The 25,631-nt window shown below is 52.3% G+C and overlaps 1 protein-coding gene across 1 annotated transcript; it reads left to right on the top strand.

The window, feature by feature from the left end:
- Positions 1-825: 825 nt before the first annotated feature.
- LOC129523555 (serine/arginine repetitive matrix protein 2-like) lies at positions 826-23,323 on the top strand. The gene is given in 9 exon segments (XM_063699581.1): positions 826-903; positions 5,219-5,401; positions 9,022-9,121; positions 9,285-9,429; positions 13,507-13,567; positions 13,677-13,712; positions 15,073-15,645; positions 15,647-16,421; positions 16,424-23,323. Coding segments are annotated over 9 exon segments (8,700 nt in total). The 5' UTR covers positions 826-840; the 3' UTR covers positions 23,188-23,323.
- Positions 23,324-25,631: the final 2,308 nt, after the last annotated feature.

Genomic DNA, 25,631 nt, shown 5'->3' with positions numbered 1-25,631 from the left:
AGCTGCCAGAGGCCTGAGAGAGTTTGGGCACACTCTGTGTGATCGGGCAGAAGGCCTGTGGGAAGTTTAGCAGAGGACAGGGCCAGGAAAGGTGATGGACAGTGGGGGTCTGTCCTGGTCACCAGGCCCCTGGGTCCTGCCCACCTGCTTGGAGCTCCCCACCCATCACACATGATGCTGCCAAGCCCTCTGGGTATTGTGAGCAAATACCTTAGGAGAGAAGCTGATGAACTTTGTTTCTTGAAATGCACAGATTCCTTGGACATCCCTGAGAGGTCAATCATGAAAGTCAACTTGGTTTTCTCCCCCTCATTTGGGTTCAGAATTTAAAGTCCACACACACAGGCAGTAAGATGATATAGATAAGGACCTCATCACTCGGTTTCGGATGTTAAAATGTCTAGGTGGGTTAGGGGTGATTTGAGATCACACAACCTTGTGCCACAAAGAGGAATTCCCAGGCCAGAGGGAGACATTTTATTGCCATGTTATGATCTTATCATTGAGTTGAAAGGCAATCTTGTTTCATTTTGGATTATTTCTTATGTTTATGTCTTATAAGGGCACTTTGAATTTCCAAGCAAATAATAATTTTGAATTAGCTTTTAATCATTGACTTCTAGCACAGTTATATGATCAGAAACATGCTGTGTGATTTGATTGCTCTCAAATATATTGAGATTTGCTGGAACAAAATAAGTCAGGTTAATTTTTGTAAATGTACCATGCATGCTTAAAATGAATGTATCTACATTTGTTCCTGAGATACAGGTTGATGGACGGATGGCTACATGGATGTGATGGAGATGGTTTACTATCGGGACCTTCCGCATCCTGCTGATGTTTTGTTGCTTAGGATATGAATGGCTGAGTGGAGGCTGTAAAACCTGGCACCCTGCTTGGGTATGAGGTTCTTCCTGCCATCCTGCCATCATTTGTTTTTTATGTTTTGTCACCAAAAGTGACCTTGAGGAACCCTGGGAGCTCAGGAAGGAAGGAGCGCCCAGAAGCAGGGACAGGGAGCTGGTTGGGGAGGACCAGAAATCAGGTTTGTGAAGGTTCCAGAGAGGACCTGTCTTTGGGAGGAGTGTGGGAGACTGAGATGGGGGAGGGGTCATTGGAATGATGCGGGAGCTACTTGGCATTGTCCATTGTGAGGCACCACCGGGGTCATCAGGGATTGGTGGAGAGGGAGTATAAAGCCCCAGGGTTGCTAAGGGAGGGCCCAGACCGAAGAAGGTTTGGTGGATAGCAGAACCTTTGTCTCCCTCTAATTGCTCCTAAGCCTCACGCTCCCTTGCCCCGTGTGTCCTGTTGCTTCCCTGATCTTCTCCGTGACCTGTAGCTAAACCTTCCACCAGCGCTTGAGAACTTAATTTGAACCGGATCCTTTCCCAGACCCCTTTCTTCTTCTCCTCCTCCTCCTCCACCTCCTCCAGGTGCCCACCAGCCCCCTTCCCCCCTTCCCCTCCCCTTCCCCTCCCCCTCCCCTTCCCCTCCCCCTCCCCTCCCCCTCCCCCTCCCCTCTCCCTCCCCTCCCCAACTCAGATCCGGCCCGGTCCCCGTCCCCTTCCCTCCCCCCTGCCCTAAGCCACCTCCACCTCTGTCCTGGCCGCCTCAGGGCGCCCTGAAAGGACCAGGACATGCGGGTGCGGTGGTGGCTCCTCTTTTGGCTCCTGCTGGGATTTATCAGCCATCAGCCCACCCCTGTGAGTAGACGCTGGAACTGCGGGGTTTCTTCCTTTTTACTGGGCTGTGTCACGTGGCATGAAATTACACAGCTCAGGCCTGTAATCCCAGCACTTTAGGGGGCCGAGGTGGGCAGATCACTCGAGTCCAGGAGTTGAAGAGTAGCCAGGGCATCATAGCGAAACCCCATCTCTACAAAAAATTCCAAAAAAGATTAGTTGGGCCTGGTGGTGTGTACCTGTTATCCCAGTTACTGGAGAGGCTGAGGTGGGAGGATCGCTTGGGCCCAGGAGCTGGACGTTGCAGTGACCCGAGATGGCCCCGCTGCACTCTTGTCTCTAACAAACAAAATGGACCAAAACAAAGTGAAATGTCATTTGATTTGTGTCATCTGGTTTGATGACTTTTTTTTTTTTTTTTTTTTAGACAGAGTCTCACTCTGTCGCCCAGGCTGGAGTGCAGTGGCAAGATCTCGGCTCACTGCAACCTCCGCTTCCGGGGTTCAAGCAATTGTCCTGCCTCAGCCTCCTGAGTAGCTCAGATTACAATGCCTGGCTAATTTTTGTAGTTTTAGTAGACCACCACGCCTGGCTAATTTTTGTATTTTTAGTAGAGACGGGGTTTCACCATGTTCGCCAGGATAGTCTCCATCTCTTGACCTCGTGATCTGCCTGCCTCAGCCTCCCAGTGCTGGGATTACAGGCGTGAACCACCGCGCCTGGCCAAAATATATAACCTTAAGTGTAAGTTTACTAACTTTGGAAAGTACATACACCAGCATAAACCAACCCCCTTTCAAGATCTACATTATTTTATTTATTTATTTATTTATTTGAGACAGTTTCTCCCTTGTTGCCCAGGCTGGAGTGCAATGGGGCAATATCAGCTCACCGCAACCTCTGCTTCCCAGGTTCGAGCGATTCTCCTGCCTCAGCCTCCCGAGTGGCTGGGATTACAGACATGTGCCACCACTCCCAGCTAATTTTGTATTTTGAGTAGAGATAGGGTTTCTCCATGTTGGTCAGGCTGGTTTTGAACTCCCGACCTCAGGTGATCCGCCCGCCTCGGCCTCCCAAAGCGTTGGGATTACAGGCGTGAACCACCGTGCGCAGCCAAGATCTACACTATTATGTCACCCCAGAAAGTGAACTCTCACTCTTCCCGGCCAGTCTCTTTCTTATCATAGGTTAGCTTGCTTATTCTGGAATTTCGCGTATACAGATGCATGCCATGCCATAGGTACTCTTTTGTGTCTGCTTTGTTCTGCTCAACACCATGTTTCTGAAATCATTACCATTGTTGTGTGGTTCTCTAACTCCATCATTTCCATTTCAGACTCAGCATATGCTGAGTTCAACCTGTTGAAGGGCTATCTCTGTTTAATTCACCATCTTGAAAGAAACATTGAAAATTGAGATGTTTTCAAGAATATATAGTTAAATCCTGAGGAATCGATGTAGAAATGTTATCACAAGCTGTCTGAACTTACTCAGGGCAAGTCTTCGTCTTCACTCACATAAGAGTCTAATGGAATTAATATCAACAATCTTAGAGAAATCCCACACTATTCATGCCATTTTCATGATCTCCACCTTGGTAATTTTTTTTTTTTTTTTTTTTTTTTTTTGAGACAGAGTCTCGCTCTGTCACCCAGGCTGAAGTGCAGTGGTGCGATCTCGGCTCACTGCAACCTCTGCCTCCCGGGTTCAAGTGATTCTTCTGCCTCAGCCTCCCAAGTAGCTGGAACTATAGGCGCATGCCACCATGCCCTGCTAATTTTTTGTAATTTTAGTAGAGATGGGTTTCACCATGTTAGCTAGGATGGTCTCAATCTCCTGATCTCGTGGTCCACCCACCTTGGCTTCCCAAAGTGCTGGGATTGCAGGCATGAGCCACCACGCCCGGCCCACCTTGTTAATTTTTAAGCACTAAAATTTGATACTTATTTGTGAATGAAGTAATCTCTTCATTGTATTTTTTTTTTTTTACTTATGCTGAGCTTTAAATGACAAAGATTCATATAATCCAAGAGAGAAGTATTATTTAGAGGGATTCTTTTACCATGTGATATATAATAAATGCATCCAATGGTATACATCAATTTAAAAAACAAGTAAATAACTTTAAAGAAAAGATAACTACTGGCCAGGTGCAGTGGCTCACACCTGTATTCCCAGCACTTTGGGAGGCCGAGGCAGGTGGATCATGAGGTCAGGAGTTGGAGACCAGCCTGGCCAAGATGGTGAAACCCTGTTTCTACTAAAAATACAAAAATTAGCCGAGCGTGGTGGCAGGCGCCTGTAATCCCAGTTACTCAGTAGCTGAGGCAGGAGAATCGCTTGAACCCGGGAGGCGGAGGTTGCGGTGAGCTGAGATCATGTCACTGCAATCTAGCCTGGGTGACAGAGCAAGACTTTGTCTCCAAACAAAAAGAAAAGATAATTACTTTATACTTAGCTGGTCTTACCCATGAGTGACGGGCTGCATGTGGCCCAGGACAGTTTTGAATGCAGTTCAACACAAATTTGTAAACTTTCTTAAAACGTTAGGAGATTTTGGCCAGGTACAGTGGCTCATGCCTGTAATCCCAGCACTTTGGGAGGCTGAGGCGGGCAGATTACCTGAGGTCAGGAGTTCGAGACCACCCTGGCCAACATGGCAAAACCCCATCTCCACAAAAAATACAAAAATTTGCTGAGTGCATTGTCAGGCACCTGTACTCCCAGCTACTCAGGAGGCTGAGGCAGGAGAATCACTTGAACCTGAGAGGCAGAGGTTGCAGTGAGCCGAGAGCACGCCACTGCACTGCAGCCTGGGTGACAGAGTGAGACCCCATCTCAAAAACAAAACACCAAACAAAAACAAAAACAAAAAAAAATGGCTGGGCACGGTGGCTCACACCTGTAATCCCAGCACTTTGTGAGGCCGAGGCAGGCAGATGGCCTGTCAGGAGTTCAAGGCCAGACTGGCCAACATGGTGAAACCTCATCTCTAGTAAAAATACAAAAATTAGTCGGGCATGGTGGCAGAGACCTGTAATCTCAGCTACTCGGGAGGCTGAGGGAGGAGAATGGCTTGAGCCCAGGAGCTGGAGGTTGCAGTGAGCCGAGATTGCACCACTGCACTCCAGCCTGGGCGACTGAGTGGAGTGGAACTCTGTCTCCAAAAAAAAAAAAAAAGTTTTTTTTAAGATCATCAGCTATTGTTAGTGTTAGCGTATGTTATGTGTGGCTCAAGACAACTTTGCTTCTTTTAATATAGGCAGGGAAGTCAAAAGATTGGATATCCCTGCTTTATACCAAGAAAGACAACACCCCACATTTGCAATGCCTAAAAACACTACCAGCCATCTGAAAAACATGAGACTTCTAACTTCTGTTCTTTTTTGTAGCAGTGGAATGCAACGGTGATATCTGAGGGATGTGGTTACCTTTTGGAGGAGGTTGACAGTTTCTAAGGATGATTCTTTCTGAGTGAAATATTGTCAGTGTCATTGACCTTTTCATTATTTCAACTGTTATTATTCCAGGTTATCAATACTCTGGCTGTCTATCGTCATCGTGAGACTGACTTTGGTGGAGGAGTTCGAGACCAGCCTGGCCAACATGGCAAAACCCCATCTCCACAAAAATTGGATAATTTGATAATTATCATTATTGGGTTTCTGAGACGTTACACATTTGCCATTCTCTTCTGCACAAGTTACCTTTGTGTGAGTATACTAACTTTCTGTAGATGTATGCTTGTAATCACAAATAAGAATAAATTATATAAAACAATTCACATTTCTGGACTTCATTATCAATATGTGGTTTTACCCAAAAAATCAGGGGAATGATTTATTAGCATAAGAATTATGAAAATGTCTGCCATTTACATTATGAAAATTAAATAGGTCGGTGTTTGTTTAATAGAATGTCAACAGAGCTTTTGGTCAAAACTAAGTTTTTTTAACCTTTGTGCTATTTATCACAAATGGAGTATGAGGTTTCGTCACTTAAATAGGAAATTCTTTCTAAACTCTTCTGCTTTATAGTTCTATCGTATGGGTGGAAGGAAAGCTTCCAATCTCCTCTCTGAAGATTCACTGCAGAAATGAGCTGACAACAGACAGCTTAACAGGAAAAGAAAAACATAGAACAGGCATAAACATGGGAACCAGCTGAAAAATGAGACTGCTAGAAGGGCCGGATGGTTGATGCTTAAAGAGCACCCTCTTCTGAGGGGAGAGGGAGATAGATGGAGATGTAGGCCATTTAGAGGGGCAGCAAATGATTTTTAGGGGAAATGAAAGAGCCCAAGGAACAAACAATTGGCCTGAGACAAAGTTCCTCTGAGGTCATAGGGACGAGGTGACAAACTGCCGGAAGGTGAAGGGCAGAAGTGCACTGCGTCTCATGATGCAGAGAAAGCCCCAGAGAATCTCTTAGAACTGCCCTCCAAGAGAATCAATGAAAAGTGTGTCTGGGCAGGGTAATTTTGAATGACATCATTCAAAGTGCATGTTCCCATTTGCAACTGGAGAGAGATCAGTATGTCAAAAGTCTGTACTTGGTAAGAATTTGGCTGCTAAGTTGTGCCATAATTTGTCTTTTGAGCCTTTTTTCCTTTGGGTAAGTTGAGCTCTACATTTTCTCTTGCCATTCATGACAGTAAAGATGTGGTTGTCTGGGGGCTGAACCTCCTTCTGAACAATGATCCAAGATAAAAGTACTAATACCACAATGCTTTTTTATATTCAAGGGAAGAGGAAGTATGTTTCAGTTTTACCACCTAGATAATTACACGTCATTTGGCACTGCCTTTCAAGATATGTAGAAAACAGAAAATATATGAGTTATGAAGATATCTAGGCACATTTAACATTCTCTATGCCACTTAGTCCTGAACAGAGAATTTTCGGTATAAATTGGAGAAAGCTTTTTTTTTTTTTTTTTTTTTTTTTTCTTTTCTCACCCCCGAGACGAGTCTCCCTCTGTTGCCCAGGCTGGAGTATAATGGTGTGATCTCGGCTCACTGCAACCTCCACCTCCTGGCTTCAAGCGATTCCCCTGCCTCAGCCTCTCAAGTAGCTGGGATTACAGGTGCCCACCACCATGCCCAGCAAATTTTTGTACTTTTAGTAGAGTCGGGGTTTTACTATGTTGGCCAGGCTAGTCTCAAAACTCGACCTCAAATGATCCACCCGCCTCAGCCTCCCAAAGTGCTGGGATGACAAGCGTGAGCCACCACGTGAGCCAGGGGAAGTTTTTAAATTTACCACTTTTTAACAATTCCATTTAGGAAGGTTCAGTTGAGCTGTTGGACTTGGACAACTTCGCACCTCTCATCTTTGTCCTTGTCATCTAGTCATCTATACCATTACCTCCTAAGCAGCGACATCATGGGTGCCATGAAGCATTCATGCGTGATGGCATTTCTTTGCTTGTCATTTCTTCATGTGTTTGACATTTCTCCTAGCTCCAAACTGGGCCAGCTACCTTTCCTATGAAATCTAGCAGTAGCTGTGGGATTGACATGGTTGCTCTTTTCATCTTTTTAGATTACCCATTGCTTCTCTCGAAATCCTAGTACATGATTTTTTTTTTTATCCTATGTGCAGAAATCAGGAAAAAACAAATTCTACAAAGAATTTGAAAGTTATTATTTCAGGCCAGGTGTGGTGGCTCATGCCTGTAATCCCAGCACTTTGGGAGGCTGAGGCAGGTGGATCACTTGAGGTCAGGAGTTCAAGACCAGATGGGCCAACATGGTGAAACCCCATCTCTACTAAAAAGACAAAAATTAGGCAGGCATGGTAGCAGGCACCTGTAATCCCAGCTACTTGGGAGGCTGAGGCACAAGAATCGCTTGAATCTGGGAGGTGGAGGTTACCGTGAGCCAAGGTAGCGCCACTGCACTTCAGCATGGTTGAGAGTGACACTCCATCTCAAGAAAAAAGTCATTTCAATGACTACCTCAGGAGATTCATAGGTATCTGACCCACATCTGAGATGGAATTTGCATTGCATTTTCGCTGTGATGAGAACAAATATTTAATATCTTAGAAGATTAAAAGCATACTGTGAAAACATGGAAATCTTGGTGGAAATTCAGTCATTAGTGAGAATGTTTTGCGTTAAGTTCAAACCAGCCTCAAGGAAGCTGATGTGAGGGAAGGGAAAGTGAACTCTGAGTAGAGCAGGGACAGAAGGAGGATGCTCCAGTGCAGATCAGGAAGGAGCAGGGGGTGAAATGTTACAAATTCTAGAACTCAGAGAGCTGAAGGTAATTACTTCCTTTTCAAGTTGTGAAACATGTTAACCTGTGGTAAAATACTTATAAGATGATAATTACCATCTAATCGTGTTGAAGTGTACAGTTCAGTTGTGTGAAGTATGTTCATGTAATTTTTTTTTTTTTTTTGAGACGGAGTCTCACTCTGTCACCAGGCTGGAGTGCAGTGGTGGGATCTTGGCTCACTGCAACCTCTGCCTCCTGGGTTCAAGCAGTTCTCCTGCCTCAGCCTCCCGTGTAGCTGGGACTACAGGCGTGCATCACCATGCTCAGCTAATTTTTGTATTTTTAGTAGAGACGGGGTTTCACCATGTTGCCCAGGATGGTCTCCATCTCTTGACCTTGTGATTCACCCGCCTCAGCCTCCCAAAGTGCTGGGATTACAGGCGTGAGCTACCGCACCTGGCCTATTTTTTTTTTTTTTTTGAGACAGAGTTTCAATTTTGTTGCCCAGGTTTGGAGTGCAATGGCACAATCTCAGCTCACCACAACCTTTTCCTGCTGGGTTCAAGTGATTCTCCTGCCTCAGCCTCCCGACTAGCTGGGATTACAGGCATGCACCACCATGCCTGGCTAATTTTGTATTTTTAGCAGAGACAGCGTTTCTCCATGTTGGTGAGGCTGGTCTCAAACTCCCGACCTCAGGTGATCCGCCTGCCTTGGCCTCCCAGAGTGCTGGGATTACAGGAGTGAGCCACCGTGCCAGCCTCATGTCATTCTTGTGTGTGTGTGTGTGTGTGTGTGTGTGTGTGTGACAGAGTCTCATTCTGTCGCTCAGGCTGGAGTGCAGTGGTGTGATCTCGGCTCACTGCAACCTCCGCCTCCCAGCTTCAAACGGTTCTCTGCCTCAGCCTCCCGAGTAGCTCGGATTACAGGCGCCCGCTGCCATGCCCGGCTAATTTTTGTATTTTTAGTAGAGACGGGGTTTCACCATCTTGGCCAGGCTGGTCTTGAACTCCTGACCCCGTGATCCACCTGCCTCGGCCTCCCAAAGTACTGGGATTATACGCATGAGCCACCGTGCCCAGCCGTCATTCTTATATTATTATTTCCTAGGGGTCTTTCCTGAAGACTATCTTCCGGTCTCGAAATGGACATGATGGATCCATGGATGTACAGCAGAGAGCCTGGAGGTCCAACCGCAGTAGACAGGAAGGTATGGCTCTGTTGGAGTCCCCATAGTGTGGAAATGAGTTTGCCCTGGAAAGGGAAAGAACAGCTTCTTGCCCTCAGGTTTCTCACCTTCTCCTCTCCTCACTCTCACCAAGGGCTGAGGTCCATTTGTATGCACACAAAGAAAAGAGTTTCTTCCTTTCCAGGAATTAAAATTGGCCTGGAAGACATCTGTACTTTATGGAAACAGGTGGAAACAAAAGTTCAAGCTAAAATCCATAAGATGAAGGTCATAAAGAAAGTCAACCATCATTACAAATTCAATGGAAAGAGGAAGACCGCCAAAAAACAGTAAGATGTGCCTTGACACAAATACTGTTGTATGAACCATGTGCCAATCAAAGTAGACAACTGTAAAGTCCTTGAGAATATTTTCTACAATATTTGTGGCAAATTCAGTGGGTTCAAAATTGAGTTTGTCCTTTCTGCTTCATTAGTTTAAGCTGTATAATTCCTTTCCCTTCCTACATTCTTGTTTGTCATTTTTTCGGGGGAAGAGGAGTTGCTAGTACTGGCATTGGTTTTCCTTTCTCTCTCTCTCTTTTTTTTTTTTTTCCTGAGATGGAGCTTTGCTGTTGTTGCCCAGGCTGTAGTGCAATGGCACAATCTCAGCTGACTGCCTTTTGGGTTCAAGCGATTCTCCTGCCTCAGCCTCCCAAGTAGCTGGGATTACAGGTGCCCACCACCACACCCAGCTTATTTTTGTATTTTTACTAGAGATGGGGTTTCACCATGTTGTCCAGGCTGGTCTCGAACTTCTGACCTCAGGTAATCCACCTGCCTCAGCCTCCCAAAGTGCTGGGATTAGAGGCGTGAGCCACCACAGCCAGCCTTTTTTTTTTTTAAATTTTGAGATAGAGTCTGACTCTGTCACCCAGGCTGGAGTGCTATGGTGCAATCTTGGCTCACTGCAACCTCTGCCTCCCAGTTTGAAGCAATTCTGCCTCAGCTTCCCGAATAGCTTGGATTACAGGTGTGTGCCACCACATTTGGCCGATTTTTTTTTTTTTTTTTTTTGAGACAGAGTCTCACTCTGTCACCCAGGCTAGAGTGCAGTGGCATGATCTTGGCTCGCTGCAACCTCCACCTCCCAGGTTCAAGCGATTCTTATCCCTCAGCCTCTTGAGCAGCTGGGACTACAGGCATATGCCACCATGCCCGGATAATTTTTGTATTTTTAGTAGAGGCGGGGTTTCACCATATTGGCCAAGCTGGTCTAGAACTCCTGACATCATGATCCGCACACCTCGGCCTCCCAATGTGCTGGGATTACAGGCATGAGCCACCGTGCCCAGCCCAATATTTGTAATTTTAGTAGAGATAGGGGTTGACCATGTTGGCCAGGCTAGTCTTGAACTCCTGACCTCAGGTGATCTGCCTACCTCAGCCTCCCAGTGTGAGCCACCACACCCAGCCTGGATTGTTGAATTCAATGCTTGGGTCACCTCCAGATTCATTTTCACAGTCTTTCATGTTTTGGTCATATTACATTGTATTTTGCTGCCATATGACTGATCTTTTTTTGTTAAATGTGAGATACTTGTTAAAAAATATTTAGCAATGAATTGAGGCCTAGTAGCATGTTATCTTGCTGCAGAAGAGATGGGAGTCTACTTCTGGGGGATGGTCAGGGGTCCTCCATACAGGCTGCAATTGAGGTCGCCGGTGCAGGCTCAGTCCCTACAAAGGCCAGGGTATTTCCTGTCCACCTCTATTCTGATGCATGACTCTTCTGGGTCTCAACCAGAGCCAGTGGACTTCAGTATGGGTCGCTTTCATTGGCAGACCCTCAATCCACTTGTTTTCCTTCTAATCCCACGCATGTGTGCAAAAGCTGCTGTGCTTCTTTGCATCTCAGTAGTAGTTCCTTCTGGAATTCAGCAATGAAACTCAGGGAAATGGGTTCCAAATGCGAGGCTGACTTTCATCCTGGGTTTCCTTCTTCTCCATCTTCACCTCATGTCTGTTTACTGCCATGTTAGCAATTTGATGTATTCAATCATGGGTTTTATATTCTGTTTGGTGTCCCCCATTGTTCTCATCGGAGATCAGAAGCTTCAGATGCACTTACGTCAACTCAAGAGTAGAATGCTTCCTTAGCTTCCCTCCAGAGTCAGGTTTTATGTTTCTAGTTCCCAAGTGCACAGCAGGAGTAGTGATGTCCTCACTGGCTTCTCATTTGCATTAAACTGTGAGCTTCTTTAGCGTGGGGACAGGACCCTGCTCCCATTGCATTCTCAGCACCTCACCACACACTCCTTGTTTGAGGCCACTCCAGACAGCATGTGCTGAAGGATGCCCTGTGGTCAGAAACAAGTTCATTAACTTTCTCTTTGAAGTGTTTTCGTCCCTGTTTCCTAGCGTTCTGGGAATTTTACACATCCTTCCTATAAAACCAAGTATCAGGTGAGATCCTTAGGATCAGGACCATGAATCAAGTGGTGTGAGGGCAACACAGCAAACTTACCCTTTTTAGGCCGTTTCCTTTTTCTGCCCTCAATCTCTGTGAACTGAACCTTGTTAAAGTCAGTCAACACCAGGGTGGATGGTTTGCCATTGTCACCTATTTTCAGGACATAACACCCTGACTTAGGAGCCATTCCAATCATTTGTAATTCAATAGATGCGCCCAGCCTTCAGATTGCCTTTTCTCTCAACCAGGATCTTTAAAGTCGATGACAAGAGTTCCAGTCCTGAATCATGGCAAAGTGCAGTAGTGAACTGCGGGGTTAATGACACCATATTCTGGAAGGATCTCTCTTTGGCTGATGGTCTCAGTTCCGGCATCAGCCTCTGACTGAGAATCAGGTCTCACACAGGAGGAGTCAGATGAGGAGCAATCCTCTGCTTCCGATGGAGTTAGTTGTGATGAATTGGTGAGGTCTGGTTTTTCACACAGAACTGAAATGAGCTTTCACTGTGTCAAGCACAAGACTGACCCCAGAAACACACATAGTGCACCTCACAGAAGCTTTTAATAGTCTTTATATTTACTAAAGAATAGGACTAACTATGGAACTATGAAGATGAGCTGGAAATGACAGGTGACTTGCCAGCAGGCCAGAGTGTGACTTTTTTTTGTCCCTGAATGGGAGGTGTAAATTCTCCCTTCGGTTGTGAGAATCAGTTGGTTCATTTGTGGAAAGGTTGCAGGGGGGATCTTTGAATCACAGCCTTCAGATGCCAGAAGGGCAGAGGGAATCCCACACGGGCTGGTGGATCATGTGTGTGCATTTCTCTCCCTTCTAATCTGAGGAAACTAAGCATGAAAGAATGTGAGCATGCAGAAAAGGAGAGGTAGGTATCAGAGGCAGAGGAAAATGGGAAATTGGATATGAAAGAAATACACACCTACAAGTGAGTTCAGAAACTGAACCCCACCCTCCTGGGAAACGCCCATTGGAGTGTTGTTTTTAACCTTTGTACAATGTTTAGACCCAGTAAATGCAGAAATAGAAACAAATGGTCAGAAGACATATCGTGAGAGAGAGAGAGAGAGAGAGTTCACAAAACAGAAAACAAAGTACCTTAATATTTACCAGTGACCAAAAGATGTGAAGTAGCAAAACGTCTCCTGACCCCATTGCCAGCTAGACTGTGTGGAAACTCGGTTCATACCAGCCATTCTAGGGGTGGGGTGAGTTGTTGTCATCCTTAGGAAAGTGTGTTGTTGTAGGATCAACCACATCCTTCAAAAGGACTATGCCTGTTTATAAGCCCAGCTGTTTCTGCCCTGTGAAACACGGTAAGGATATTAATACAAAGACAATACAGCTTTATGATAAAAGATGCTCAATGAAGGATGAATTAGGGATATACTGAGAATGGGGAAGGAAACTATCATCTCAGAAGTCAGCAGGCAGTAAGCAAGAGGAGGAATCAATATAGCAACAGTTTGGATCAGACTGTACAGTTTTTTTGTTTTTGTTTTTCTGAGATGGAGTCTCACTGTGTCACCCAGGCTGGAGTGCAATGACGTGATCTTGGCTCACTGCAACCTCCGCCTCCCAGGTTCAAGTGATTCCCCTGCCTCAGCCTCCCGAGTAGCTGGGATTACAGGTGCCTGCCACCACGCCTGGCTAATTTTTTGTATTTTTAGTAGAGAAGGGGTTTCACCATATTAGCCACAATGGTCTCAATCTCCTGACCTCATGATCCATCCGCCTCGCCCTCCCAGAGTGCTGGGATTACAGGCGTCAGCCACCGTGACCGGCTCAGACTGTACTCTTATAGCCATCTGAAATACGTTTTCTAGGTATAGATAGATTGTGTAAGGGTACAGTTGTGAGGATAAGAGAAACATGGCAGATTATTTAAAATCATCCTGAAAGTGGTGCTTTATCTGATGAAAGTGATTGTAATCCATAGGAAAATGTTTCAACGTGCGCAAGAGTTGCGGCGGCGGGCAGAGGACTACCACAAACGCAAAGTAAGGAGCTTCCTCCCCGCAGTTGCAGGATAGTTCAGTGCTGATGCAGATGATGCCACGGCCCTTAGACTCTCTCAACATTCAATTTCTCATGTGTTGGCTTTTTCAGATCCCCCCTTCTGCAAGAAAGCCTCTTTGCAACTGGGTAAGTTTGCTTGTTTTCCTTGCTTTTGGACATAGTCTGCCAGGTCAGGACATGGATACATTTTTCTCCCTACAGCTCTGTGCTCAAGCCCTGCAGAGGGAGATGGCAGAGAGAAAGGCTGCCTACAAGCATCACAGTCCCATCCCTGTTGGTAACCATGTTGTGCAAAAACACTTTCATCCCCACCCAGTGGGGCCCCTGATCTAATATTCTAAGTGTCAGAGGTCCCATATTTGTAATAGCAAATGGGCCCTGACTGTAAATTAGTGAAGAGTGAATGTAACTTATTACCCACAGGGACAATTCCAAATGAAGGCCTTAAATGATGCTCAGCTAAGCTGGTTCTTGTGTGGCCTCTGTACCTTCAAAAGCTGCCGAGTCCTATGATTACACGTGATGGGACTTGTACACTTGAAGTGAAACACAGTTTTAAAACTTGCTTTGTTTAGAATTCCCACCTCATTTTTCCATGGACAAAAGTATTCTTCATGTCCTAGTGCACTTACAATTTGCTATTACCTGGGAGTGAAAAGAAATATTATAGCCATGCCTAACTGACTTCTTGAGATAAGATTGTTCTGTCAGAAAACCCTCTCCCAGTTCCCCTGCAGCTCTTCAGGAATCCACATCTCTCCAGAGCTCTTTGTTCTCATGGGTGGCACCTCCAGAGTGAAGAAGATCCTTTGTCAAGAAGGGAAACAGAGGGGAAATGAGAGGGTCCTGCAGGCAGAGCTGGAGTCAACTTCCACTCTGCCTCTTGCAAGCTGTGTGACCCTGGGCACAATTTCTCCTTCCTCTGGAAACCTCTGTTTTCTTAGATTTGGAGCAGGGTGGTCACACTGACCTTGCAGAGTTCTGAGAATCAGAGACAGAACATAAAAGGCCTGGAAAACATTCTCCAAAAAGAAGCTGCAACATGTGTGGACAATGGGCTTTTCATGCCTCTCTTACTGTCTCTTACTGTCTGTTGACCTGGTGCAAGAAACATGCTCTGGTGATGGCTGTGAGGGAGGAATGAGGATAGACATAGACACTCCTGTGTCTCAAACATGCTTCTTTATTACTCTGTTATGACTCTGTCTTCCCTGGGGCAGGACCCCAGCCTGCCTACATTTGCAGACAGACAGAGTGGCATGTGGAGACAACAGTGTGTCCCAATGACTTTTCTTTACCCCCCAGCTGTCGGCAGTACTCAGTGGAAGGGTGATATTATGACACTGATACTGCTATTTTGAAACCCGGAGGATGGAAAGGTGCAAAAATCTATCACCAGCAACAGAAGGTGCAGACTGTGTTGGTGGCGGTAATTTTGTCCATCAAATGGATATGTGTGAAAACATTCCCTCCTTTGTCCCTACAGGTCAGAATGGCGGCAGCGGAGCATCGTCATTCTTCAGGATTGCCCCACTGGCCCTACCTCACAGCTGAAACTTTAAAAAACAGGATGGGCCACCAGCCACCTCCTCCAACTCAACAACATTCTATAACTGATAACTCCCTGAGCCTCAAGACACGTGCCGAGTGTCTGGTCTATCCCCTTCCACCCTCAGCGGATGATAATCTCGAAACGCCTCTCGAGTGTCTCCTCACTCCTCTTCCACCCTCACGTCCATCCTCAGCTCCACCCTCAGCGGATGATGAGACACCTGCCGAGTTTGTGGTCTATCCCCTTCCACCCTCAGCAGATGATAATCTCGAAACGCCTCTCGAGTGTCTCCTCACTCCTCTTCCACCCTCACCTCCATCCTCAGCTCCACCCTCAGCGGATGATGAGACACCTGCCGAGTTTGTGGTCTATTTCCTTCCACACTCAGCGGATGATGATCTCGAAACGCCTCTCGAGTGTCTCCTCACTCCTCTTCCACCCTCACGTCCATCCTCAGCTCCACCCTCAGCGGATGATAAGACACCTGCTGAGTTTGTGGTCTATCCCCTTCCACCCTCAGCGGATGATAATCTCGAAACGCCTCTCGAGTGTCTCCTCGCTCCTCTTCCACCCTCACGTCTATCCCCAGCTCCACCCTCAGCGGATGATAAGACACCTGCCGAGTTTCTGGTCTATCCCCTTCCACCCTCAGCGGATGATAATCTCGAAACGCCTCTCGAGTGTCTCCTCGCTCCTCTTCCACCCTCACGTCTATCCCCAGCTCCACCCTCAGCGGATGATAAGACACCTGCCGAGTTTGTGGTCTATCCCCTTCCACCCTCAGCGGATGATAATCTCGAAACGCCTCTCGAGTGTCTCCTCACTCCTCTTCCACCCTCACCTCCATCCTCAGCTCCACCCTCAGCGGATGATGAGACACCTGCCGAGTTTGTGGTCTATTTCCTTCCACACTCAGCGGATGATGATCTCGAAACGCCTCTCGAGTGTCTCCTCACTCCTCTTCCACCCTCACGTCCATCCTCAGCTCCACCCTCAGTGGATGATAAGACACCTGCTGAGTTTGTGGTCTATCCCCTTCCACCCTCAGCGGATGATAATCTCGAAACGCCTCTCGAGTGTCTCCTCGCTCCTCTTCCACCCTCACGTCTATCCCCAGCTCCACCCTCAGCGGATGATAAGACACCTGCCGAGTTTCTGGTCTATCCCCTTCCACCCTCAGCGGATGATAATCTCGAAACGCCTCTCGAGTGTCTCCTCACTCCTCTTCCACCCTCACCTCCATCCTCAGCTCCACCCTCAGCGGATGATAAGACACCTGCCGAGTTTCTGGTCTATCCCCTTCCACCCTCAGCGGATGATAATCTCGAAATGCCTCTCGAGTGTCTCCTCACTCCTCTTCCACCCTCACCTCCACCCTCAGCTCCACACTCAGTGGATGATAATCTCAAGACACCTCCCTTAGCTACTCAGGAGGCTGAGGCAGAAAAACCACCGAAACCCGAGAGGCGGAGCGCCAGTGATGCGCAACCATCACCGAAACCCGAGAGGCGGAGCGCCGCTGACGCGCAGCCATCACCGAAACCCGAGAGGCGGAGCGCCGCTGACACGCAGCCATCACCGAAACCCGAGAGGCGGAGGGCCGCTGACCTGGAATCATCACCGAAACCCGAGAGGTGGAGCGCCGGTGATGTGCAACCATCACCGAAACCCGAGAGGCGGAGGGCCGCTGACCTGGAATCACCACCAAAACCCGAGAGGTGGAGCGCCGCTGATGTGCAACCATCACCGAAACCCGAGAGGTGGAGGGCTGCTGACCTGCAATCACCACCGAAACCCGAGAGGCGGAGCGCTGCTGACGTGCAACCATCACCGAAACCCGAGAGGTGGAGCACTGCTGACGTGCAACCATCACCGAAACCCGAGAGGCGGAGGGCCGCTGACCTGGAATCACCACCGAAACCCGAGAGGCGGAGCGCCACTGACGCACAACCGTCACCGAAACCCGAGAGGCGGAGCGCCGCTGACGCGCAACCATCACTGAAACCCGAGAGGCGGAGGGCCGCTGACCTGGAATCACCACCGAAACCCGAGAGGCGGAGGACCGCTGACCTGGAATCACCACCGAAACCCGAGAGGTGGAGCGCCGCTGATGTGCAACCATCACCGAAACCCGAGAGGCGGAGGGCCGCTGACCTGGAATCACCACCGAAACCCGAGAGGCGGAGCGCCGCTGACGCGCAACCATCACCGAAACCCGAGAGGCGGAGCGCCGCTGACCTGGAATCACCACCGAAACCCGAGAGGCGGAGGGCCGCTGACCTGGAATCACCAACAAAACCCAAGAGGCGGAGGGCCGCGGACCTGGAATCACCACCGAAACCCGAGAGGCGGAGCTCCACTGATGCGCAACCATCACCGACACCTGAGAGGCGGAGCGCCGCTGACGCACAGCCATCACCGAAACCCGAGAGGCGGAGCGCCGCTGACGCGCAGCCATCACCGAAACCCGAGAGGCAGAGCGCCGCTGACGCACAGCCATCACCGAAACCCGAGAGGCGGAGCGCTCCTGACGCGCAACCATCACCGAAACCCGAGAGGTGGAGGGCCGCTGACCTAGAATCACCACCGAAACCCGAGAGGCGGAGCGCCGCTGATGCGCAGCCGTCGCCAAAACCCGAGAGGCAGAGGGCCGCTGAGGCCCAGCCGTCGCCAAAACCCGAGAGGCAGAGTGCCACTGAGGCGCAGCCGTCGCCGAAACCCGAGAGGCGGAGGGCCGCTGACCTGGAATCACCACTGAAACCTGAGAGGTGGAGCACCGCTGATGTGCAACCATCACTGAAACCCGAGAGGCGGAGGGCCGCCGACCTGGAATCACCACCGAAACCCGAGAGGCGGAGCGCCGCTGACGCGCAACCATCACCGAAACCCGAGAGGCGGAGCGCCACTGACGTGCAACCATCACCGAAACCCGAGAGGCGGAGCGCCGCTGACGCGCAACCATCACCGAAACCCGAGAGGCGGAGGGCCGCTGACCTGGAATCACCACTGAAACCCGAGAGGTGGAGCGCCGCTGATGTGCAACCATCACCAAAACCCGAGAGGCGGAGGGCCGCTGACCTGGAATCACCACCGAAACCCGAGAGGTGGAGCGCCGCTGATGTGCAACCATCACCGAAACCCGAGAGGCGGAGGGCTACTGACCTGGAATCACCACTGAAACCCGAGAGGCGGAGCGCCGCTGACGTGCAACCATCACCGAAACCCGAGAGGTGGAGCACCGCTGATGTGCAACCATCACCGAAACCCGAGAGGTGGAGGGCCGCTGACCTGGAATCACCACCGAAACCCGAGAGGCGGAGCGCCGCTGACGTGCAACCATCACCGAAACCCGAGAGGCGGAGCGCCGCTGACGCGCAACCATCACCGAAACCCGAGAGGCGGAGGGCCGCTGACCTGGAATCACCACCGAAACCCGAGAGGCGGAGTGCCGCTGACCTGGAATCACCACCGAAACCCGAGAGGCGGAGGGCCGCTGACGCGCAACCATCACCGAAACCCGAGAGGCGGAGCGCCGCTGACGTGCAACCATCACCGAAACCCGAGAGGCGGAGCGCCGCTGACGCGCAACCATCACCGAAACCCGAGAGGCGGAGCGCCGCTGACGCGCAACCATCACCGAAACCCGAGAGGCGGAGTGCCGCTGACGCGCAACCATCACCGAAACCCGAGAGGCGGAGGGCCGCTGACCTGGAATCACCACTGAAACCCGAGAGGTGGAGCGCTGCTGATGTGCAACCATCACCGAAACCCGAGAGGCGGAGGGCCGCTGAGCTGGAATCACCACCGAAACCCGAGAGGCGGAGCGCCGCTGACGCACAACCATCACCGAAACCCGAGAGGCGGAGCGCCGCTTACGTGCAACCATCACCGAAACCCGAGAGGTGGAGCGCCGCTGACGCGCAACCATCACCGAAACCCGAGAGGCGGAGCGCCGCTGACGCGCAACCATCACCGAAACCCGAGAGGTGGAGCGCCGCTGACGCGCAACCATCACCGAAACCCGAGAGGCGGAGCGCCGCTGACGCGCAACCATCACCGAAACCCGAGAGGCGGAGCGCCGCTGACCTGGAATCACCACCAAAACCCGAGAGGCGGAGCACCGCTGACCTGGAATCACCACCGAAACCCGAGAGGTGGAGCTCCGCTGACGTGCAACCATCACCGAAACCTGACAGGCGGAGGGCCGCTGACCTGGAATCACCACCGAAACCCGAGAGGCGGAGCGCCGCTGACGTGCAACCATCACCGAAACCCGAGAGGCGGAGCGCCGCTGACGCGCAGCCATCACCGAAACCCGAGAGGCGGAGGGCCGCTGACCTGGAATCACCACTGAAACCCGAGAGGTGGAGCGCTGCTGATGTGCAACCATCACCGAAACCCGAGAGGCGGAGGGCCGCTGAGCTGGAATCACCACCGAAACCCGAGAGGCGGAGCGCCGCTGACGCACAACCATCACCGAAACCCGAGAGGCGGAGCGCCGCTTACGTGCAACCATCACCGAAACCCGAGAGGTGGAGCGCCGCTGACGCGCAACCATCACCGAAACCCGAGAGGCGGAGCGCCGCTGACGCGCAACCATCACCGAAACCCGAGAGGTGGAGCGCCGCTGACGCGCAACCATCACCGAAACCCGAGAGGCGGAGCGCCGCTGACGCGCAACCATCACCGAAACCCGAGAGGCGGAGCGCCGCTGACCTGGAATCACCACCAAAACCCGAGAGGCGGAGCACCGCTGACCTGGAATCACCACCGAAACCCGAGAGGTGGAGCTCCGCTGACGTGCAACCATCACCGAAACCTGACAGGCGGAGGGCCGCTGACCTGGAATCACCACCGAAACCCGAGAGGCGGAGCGCCGCTGACGTGCAACCATCACCGAAACCCGAGAGGCGGAGCGCCGCTGACGCGCAGCCATCACCGAAACCCGAGAGGCGGAGCGCCGCTGAGGCGCAGCCATCACCGAAACCTGAGAGGCGGAGCGCCGCTGACGCGCAGCCATCACCGAAACCCGAGAGGTGGAGGGCCGCTGACCTGGAATCACCACCGAAACCCGAGAGGCGGAGCGCCACTGACGCGCAGCCGTCGCCGAAACCCGAGAGGCGGAGCGCCGCTGAGGCGCAGCCGTCGCCGAAACCCGAGAGGCGGAGCGCCGCTGAGGCGCAGCCGTCGCCGAAACCCGAGAGGCGGAGCGCCGCTGAGGCGCAGCCGTCGCCGAAACCCGAGAGGCGGAGCGCCGCTGAGGCGCAGCCGTCGCCGAAACCCGAGAGGCGGAGCGCCGCTGAGGCGCAGCCGTCGCCGAAACCCGAGAGGCCGAGCGCCACAGACGCGCAGCCGTCGCCGAAACCCGAGAGGCGGAGCGCCGCAGACGCGCAGCCGTCGCCGAAACCCGAGAGGCGGAGCGCCGCTGAGGCGCAGCCATCGCCGAAACCCGAGAGGCGGAGCGCCGCAGACGCGCAGCCGTCGCCGAAACCCGAGAGGCGGAGCGCTGCAGACGCACAGCCGTCGCCGAAACCCGAGAGGCGGAGCGCCGCTGAGGCGCAGCCGTCGCCGAAACCCGAGAGGCGGAGCGCCGCTGAGGCGCAGCCGTCGCCGAAACCCGAGAGGCGGAGCGCCGCTGAGGCGCAGCCGTCGCCGAAACCCGAGAGGCGGAGCGCCGCTGAGGCGCAGCCGTCGCCGAAACCCGAGAGGCGGAGCGCCGCTGAGGCGCAGCCGTCGCCGAAACCCGAGAGGCGGAGCGCCGCAGACGCGCAGCCGTCGCCGAAACCCGAGAGGCGGAGCGCCGCTGACGCAGAACCACCCCGCAAACCCAAGAAGCGGAGGGCCGCTGACGCGGAACCAGCATCACCTGAACCCAAGAGGCGGAGGGTCGCTCACGCGGAACCGCCATGGAAACCCAAGCGGCGGAGGGCCGCTGACGCGCAGCCGTCGCTGAAATCCCAGAGGCGGAGCGCCGCTGACGCGCAGCCATCACCGAAACCCGAGAGGCGGAGCGCCGCTGACGTGCAGCCATCACCGAAACCCGAGAGGCGGAGCGCCGCTGACGCGCAGCCCTCACCGAAACCCGAGAGGCGGAGCGCCGCTGACGCGCAGCCATCACCGCAACCCGAGAGGCGGAGCGCCGCTGACGCGCAGCCATCACCGAAACCCGAGAGGCGGAGCGCCGCTGACCTGGAATCACCACTGAAACCCGAGAGGTGGAGCGCCGCTGACGCGCAACCATCACCGAAACCCGAGAGGCGGAGCACCGCTGACGCGCAGCCATCACTGAAACCCGAGAGGCGGAGTGCCGCTGACGCGCAACCATCACCGAAACCCGAGAGGCGGAGCACCGCTGATGCGCAGCCATCACCGAAACCCGAGAGGCGGAGCGCCGCTGATGCGCAGCCATCACTGAAACCCGAGAGGCGGAGCGCCGCTGACGCGCAGCCGTCACCGAAACCCGAGAGGCGGAGCACCGCTGATGCGCAACCATCACCGAAACCCGAGAGGCGGAGGGCCGCTGACCTGGAATCACCACCGAAACCCGAGAGACGGAGTGCCGCTGACGCGCAACCATCACCGAAACCCGAGAGGCGGAGCACCGCTGATGCGCAGCCGTCACCGAAACCCGAGAGGCGGAGCACCGCTGATGCGCAGCCGTCACCGAAACCCGAGAGGCGGAGCGCCGCTGACGCGCAACCATCACCGAAACCCGAGAGGCGGAGCACCGCTGATGCGCAACCATCACCGAAACCCGAGAGGCGGAGGGCCGCTGACCTGGAATCACCACCGAAACCCGAGAGACGGAGTGCCGCTGACGCGCAACCATCACCGAAACCCGAGAGGCGGAGCACCGCTGATGCGCAGCCATCACTGAAACCCGAGAGGCGGAGCGCCGCTGACGCGCAGCCGTCACCGAAACCCGAGAGGCGGAGCGCCGCTGACGCGCAACCATTGCCGAAACCCGAGAGGCGGAGCGCCGCTGACGCTCAACCATCACCGAAACCCGAGAGGCGGAGCGCCGCTGACGTGCAGCCATCACCGAAACCTGAGAGGCGGAGCGCTGCTGACGTGCAGCCATCACCGAAACCCGAGAGGCGGAGCGCCACTGACGTGCAGCCATCACCGAAACCCGAGAGGCGGAGCGCCGCTGACCTGGAATCACCACTGAAACCCGAGAGGCGGAGGGCCGCTGACCTGGAATCACCACCGAAACCCGAGAGGCGGAGCGCCGCTGACGCGCAGCCATCACCGAAACCCGAGAGGCGGAGCGCCGCTGACCTGGAATCACCACCGAAACCCGAGAGGCGGAGCGCCGCTGACGCACAACCATCACCGAAACCCGAGAGGCGGAGCGCCGCTGACGCGCAACCATCACCGAAACCCGAGAGGCGGAGCGCCGCTGACGTGCAACCATCACCGAAACCCGAGAGGCGGAGCGCCGCTGACGCGCAGCCATCACCGAAACCCGAGAGGCGGAGCGCCGCTGACCTGGAATCACCACCGAAACCCGAGAGGCGGAGCGCCGCTGACGCACAACCATCACCGAAACCCGAGAGGCAGAGCGCCACTGACGCGCAACCATCACCAAAACCCGAGAGGCGGAGCGCCGCTGACGCGCAGCCGTCGCCGAAACCCGAGAGGCGGAGCGCCGCTGACGCGCAGCCGTCGCCGAAACCCGAGAGGCAGAGCGCCGCTGACGCGCAGCCGTCGCCGAAACCCGAGAGCCGGAGCGCCACTGACGCGGAACCGCCGCGCAAACCCAAGAGGCGGAGGGCAGCTGACGTTGAACCATCATCACCCGAACCCAAGAGGCGGAGGGTTGGTGACGTGGAACTGCCACGCAAACCCAAGAGGCCGAGGGCCGCCGACGTGGAACCATCATTACCCGAACCCAAGAGGCGGAGGGTTGGTGACGTGGAACCGCCACGCAAACGCAAGAGGCCGTGGGCCGCCGACGTGGAACCATCATTACCCGAACCCAAGAGGCGGAGGGTCGGTGACGTGCAACCATCATCACCCGGACGCAAGAGGCGGAGGTTGAATTAGCTGAGAACAGGCCATTGCACTCAAGCCTGAGCAATAAGAATAAAACTGAGTAGAACAAAATAAAAAAATCAAAAAACAAAACAAAACCCACACTCCAAAAACAAAGAATAAATAAATAATATAAAAATAAAATAAATACTGCAGTCCTTATGTTATTGCTTTGTTTCGATATCTGGTATGATTGCTTGAGGGACCTGAGGTTTTTAATCATGGGTGGTTGTTTTAATCTTTAGAAGTGGTTGGTTATGTAAAATATTATTATTATTATTTTTTGAGACGATTTTGCTGTGTCACCCAGGCTGGAGTGCAGTGGCTTGATCACAGCTCACTGCAGCCTCAACCTCCTGGGCTTCAAGCAATCCTCCTGCCTCAGCCTCCCAAGTAGCTGGGATCACAGATGTGTGCCACCACGCCTGGCCAATGTTAAAAAATCCTTTAACTTTTGTGTAGAGATGCACTCCTGGACTCAAGCGATCCTCCTACTTTTCCCGACCACCAGCCCCTTTCTGATAAACACTTACACTGTTTATTATCTGATGCCATTTCTATCTTCTTCCTTGTCGTCCAGACATCAAATAATTAGGTTTCTTCAGGGTTTTCTTTTTCAAGTGCTCAGTGTTAAAGATCACTCACATTAGGGCCAGACACCACGGCTCATGCCTGTAATCCCAGCACTTTGGGAGGCCGAGGCGGGCAGAGCACTTGAGGTGGGGAGTTTGAGACCAGCCCGGCCAACTTGGTGAAACCCCACCTCTACTGAAAAAAATACAAAAATTAGCTGGGCGTGATGGTGCATGCCTGTAGTCCTAGCCATTTGGGAGGCTGAGGCATGAGAATCGCTTGAACCCAGGAGGCAGAGGTTGTAGTGAGCCAAGATCACATCAGCACACTCTAGCCTGGGTAACAGAGAGAGACTCTGACTCAAACAATAAATAAATATCACATACATTAGCTATACCCAAGGGGTGGTCTATAGAGACTTGGAAGCAGTGGTTATTGCAACAGGGGCACGGAAGTCATCTGGCTATGCCAGGGTGCCCAGGGGATACTCGGGGTGGGTGGCACGGTGCTGCTGGGGACTCACCGCACAGGACGCTCTGATTGACGCACTGCCAGGAGTAGCGCTCTGTCTTGGGGCTGCAGCCGGCCTCCTCAGCTCGAGTGTAACAACAGTCGTGGCCATGGCAGCACCTGCGGATGTCACATGGGCAGGACAGCAGGTGGGTGGAGCTCTCTCCTGGCCCTCCTCTTGCCAGGACCATGGGTGACTGAAGACCCCCAGGGAGGCACAGCATCCTCTTATCTAAGTTTTTTTTTTTTTTTTTAAGAGACAGGGACTTTCTCTGTCGCCCAGGCTGGACTGCAGAGGCACAATCATAGCTCACGGCAGCCTTGAACTCCTGGGCTCAAGCGATCCTCCCACTTCAGTGTCCCAAGTAGCTGAGACTACAGGCACACGCCAGCATGCCCGGCTGGTTTTTTAATTTGTATTTCCTTTGAGACAGCGTATCTCTCTGTTGCTCAGGCTGGAGTGCAATGGCTCAATCAGCTCACTTTAGCCTTGAACTCCCGGGCTCAAGTGATACTGCCACCTCAACCTCCCAAGTCTGCTACTACAGGAACACAAACTCCTTTCAAATGCTGGGATTACAGGTGGGAGCTACTGTACACCTGGCCTTATGTAAGCTGTTTCCCTGAAAATCCCCGACTTGGGTAATGATTCCATTGGCCCCACCATGCCCTGTCCTGCCTTCCTGGCTGTGCCCAAGCTTGGTCCCTGCCTGCCTGCCTCCCTCTCTGGGTCTTGAGCTCCTGTGACACATGACTCCTCTCTCTTCCTGGAGTGATCCAAGCCCTGCCACTTCCTGACTTTGCCCACACTGTACCCTCTGCCTGGGGCAACTTCATGTCTGCCCATTGACCCTTAGGCCTCAGCCCAGGCACAAGCCCCTGCCTCCGGAGGTCATCCAGGCCTCACCAGGCTACACCCTCTCGTAAAATTGGATTCTCTCCCTTCAGGGCAGGTTTATAATGAAATCCTCCTCAGAGGCCAGGTGCGGTGACACCCATCTGTAATCCCAGCACTTTGGGAGGCTGAGGTGGGAGGATCACTTGAGGCCAGGGGGTCGAGACCAGCCTGGGCAACATAAGAGAGACTCTTGTCTCTATAACAAATTTAAAAATTAGCTCACCAGGCCAGGCTCAGTGGCTCATGCCTGTAATCCCAACACTTTGAGAGGCCGAGGCAGGTGGATCACGAGGTCAGGAGTTCGAGAGCAGCCTGACCAACATGGCGAAACCCTGTCTCTACTAAAAATACAAAATTAGCCAGGCATGGTGGCACGCACCTGTAATCCCAGCTACTCGGGAGGCTGAGGTAGGAGAATCGCTTGAACCCAGGAGGTGGAGGTTGCGGTGAGCCAAGATCACGCCATTGCAGTCCA

This window comes from Gorilla gorilla, chromosome 18 (genome assembly GCF_029281585.2).
Source record: "Gorilla gorilla gorilla isolate KB3781 chromosome 18, NHGRI_mGorGor1-v2.1_pri, whole genome shotgun sequence".
In the NCBI taxonomy this organism is placed as follows: domain Eukaryota; kingdom Metazoa; phylum Chordata; class Mammalia; order Primates; family Hominidae; genus Gorilla; species Gorilla gorilla.
Note: the sequence above shows the minus strand (reverse complement) of the source record. Positions and strands in the feature narration are given on the sequence as shown.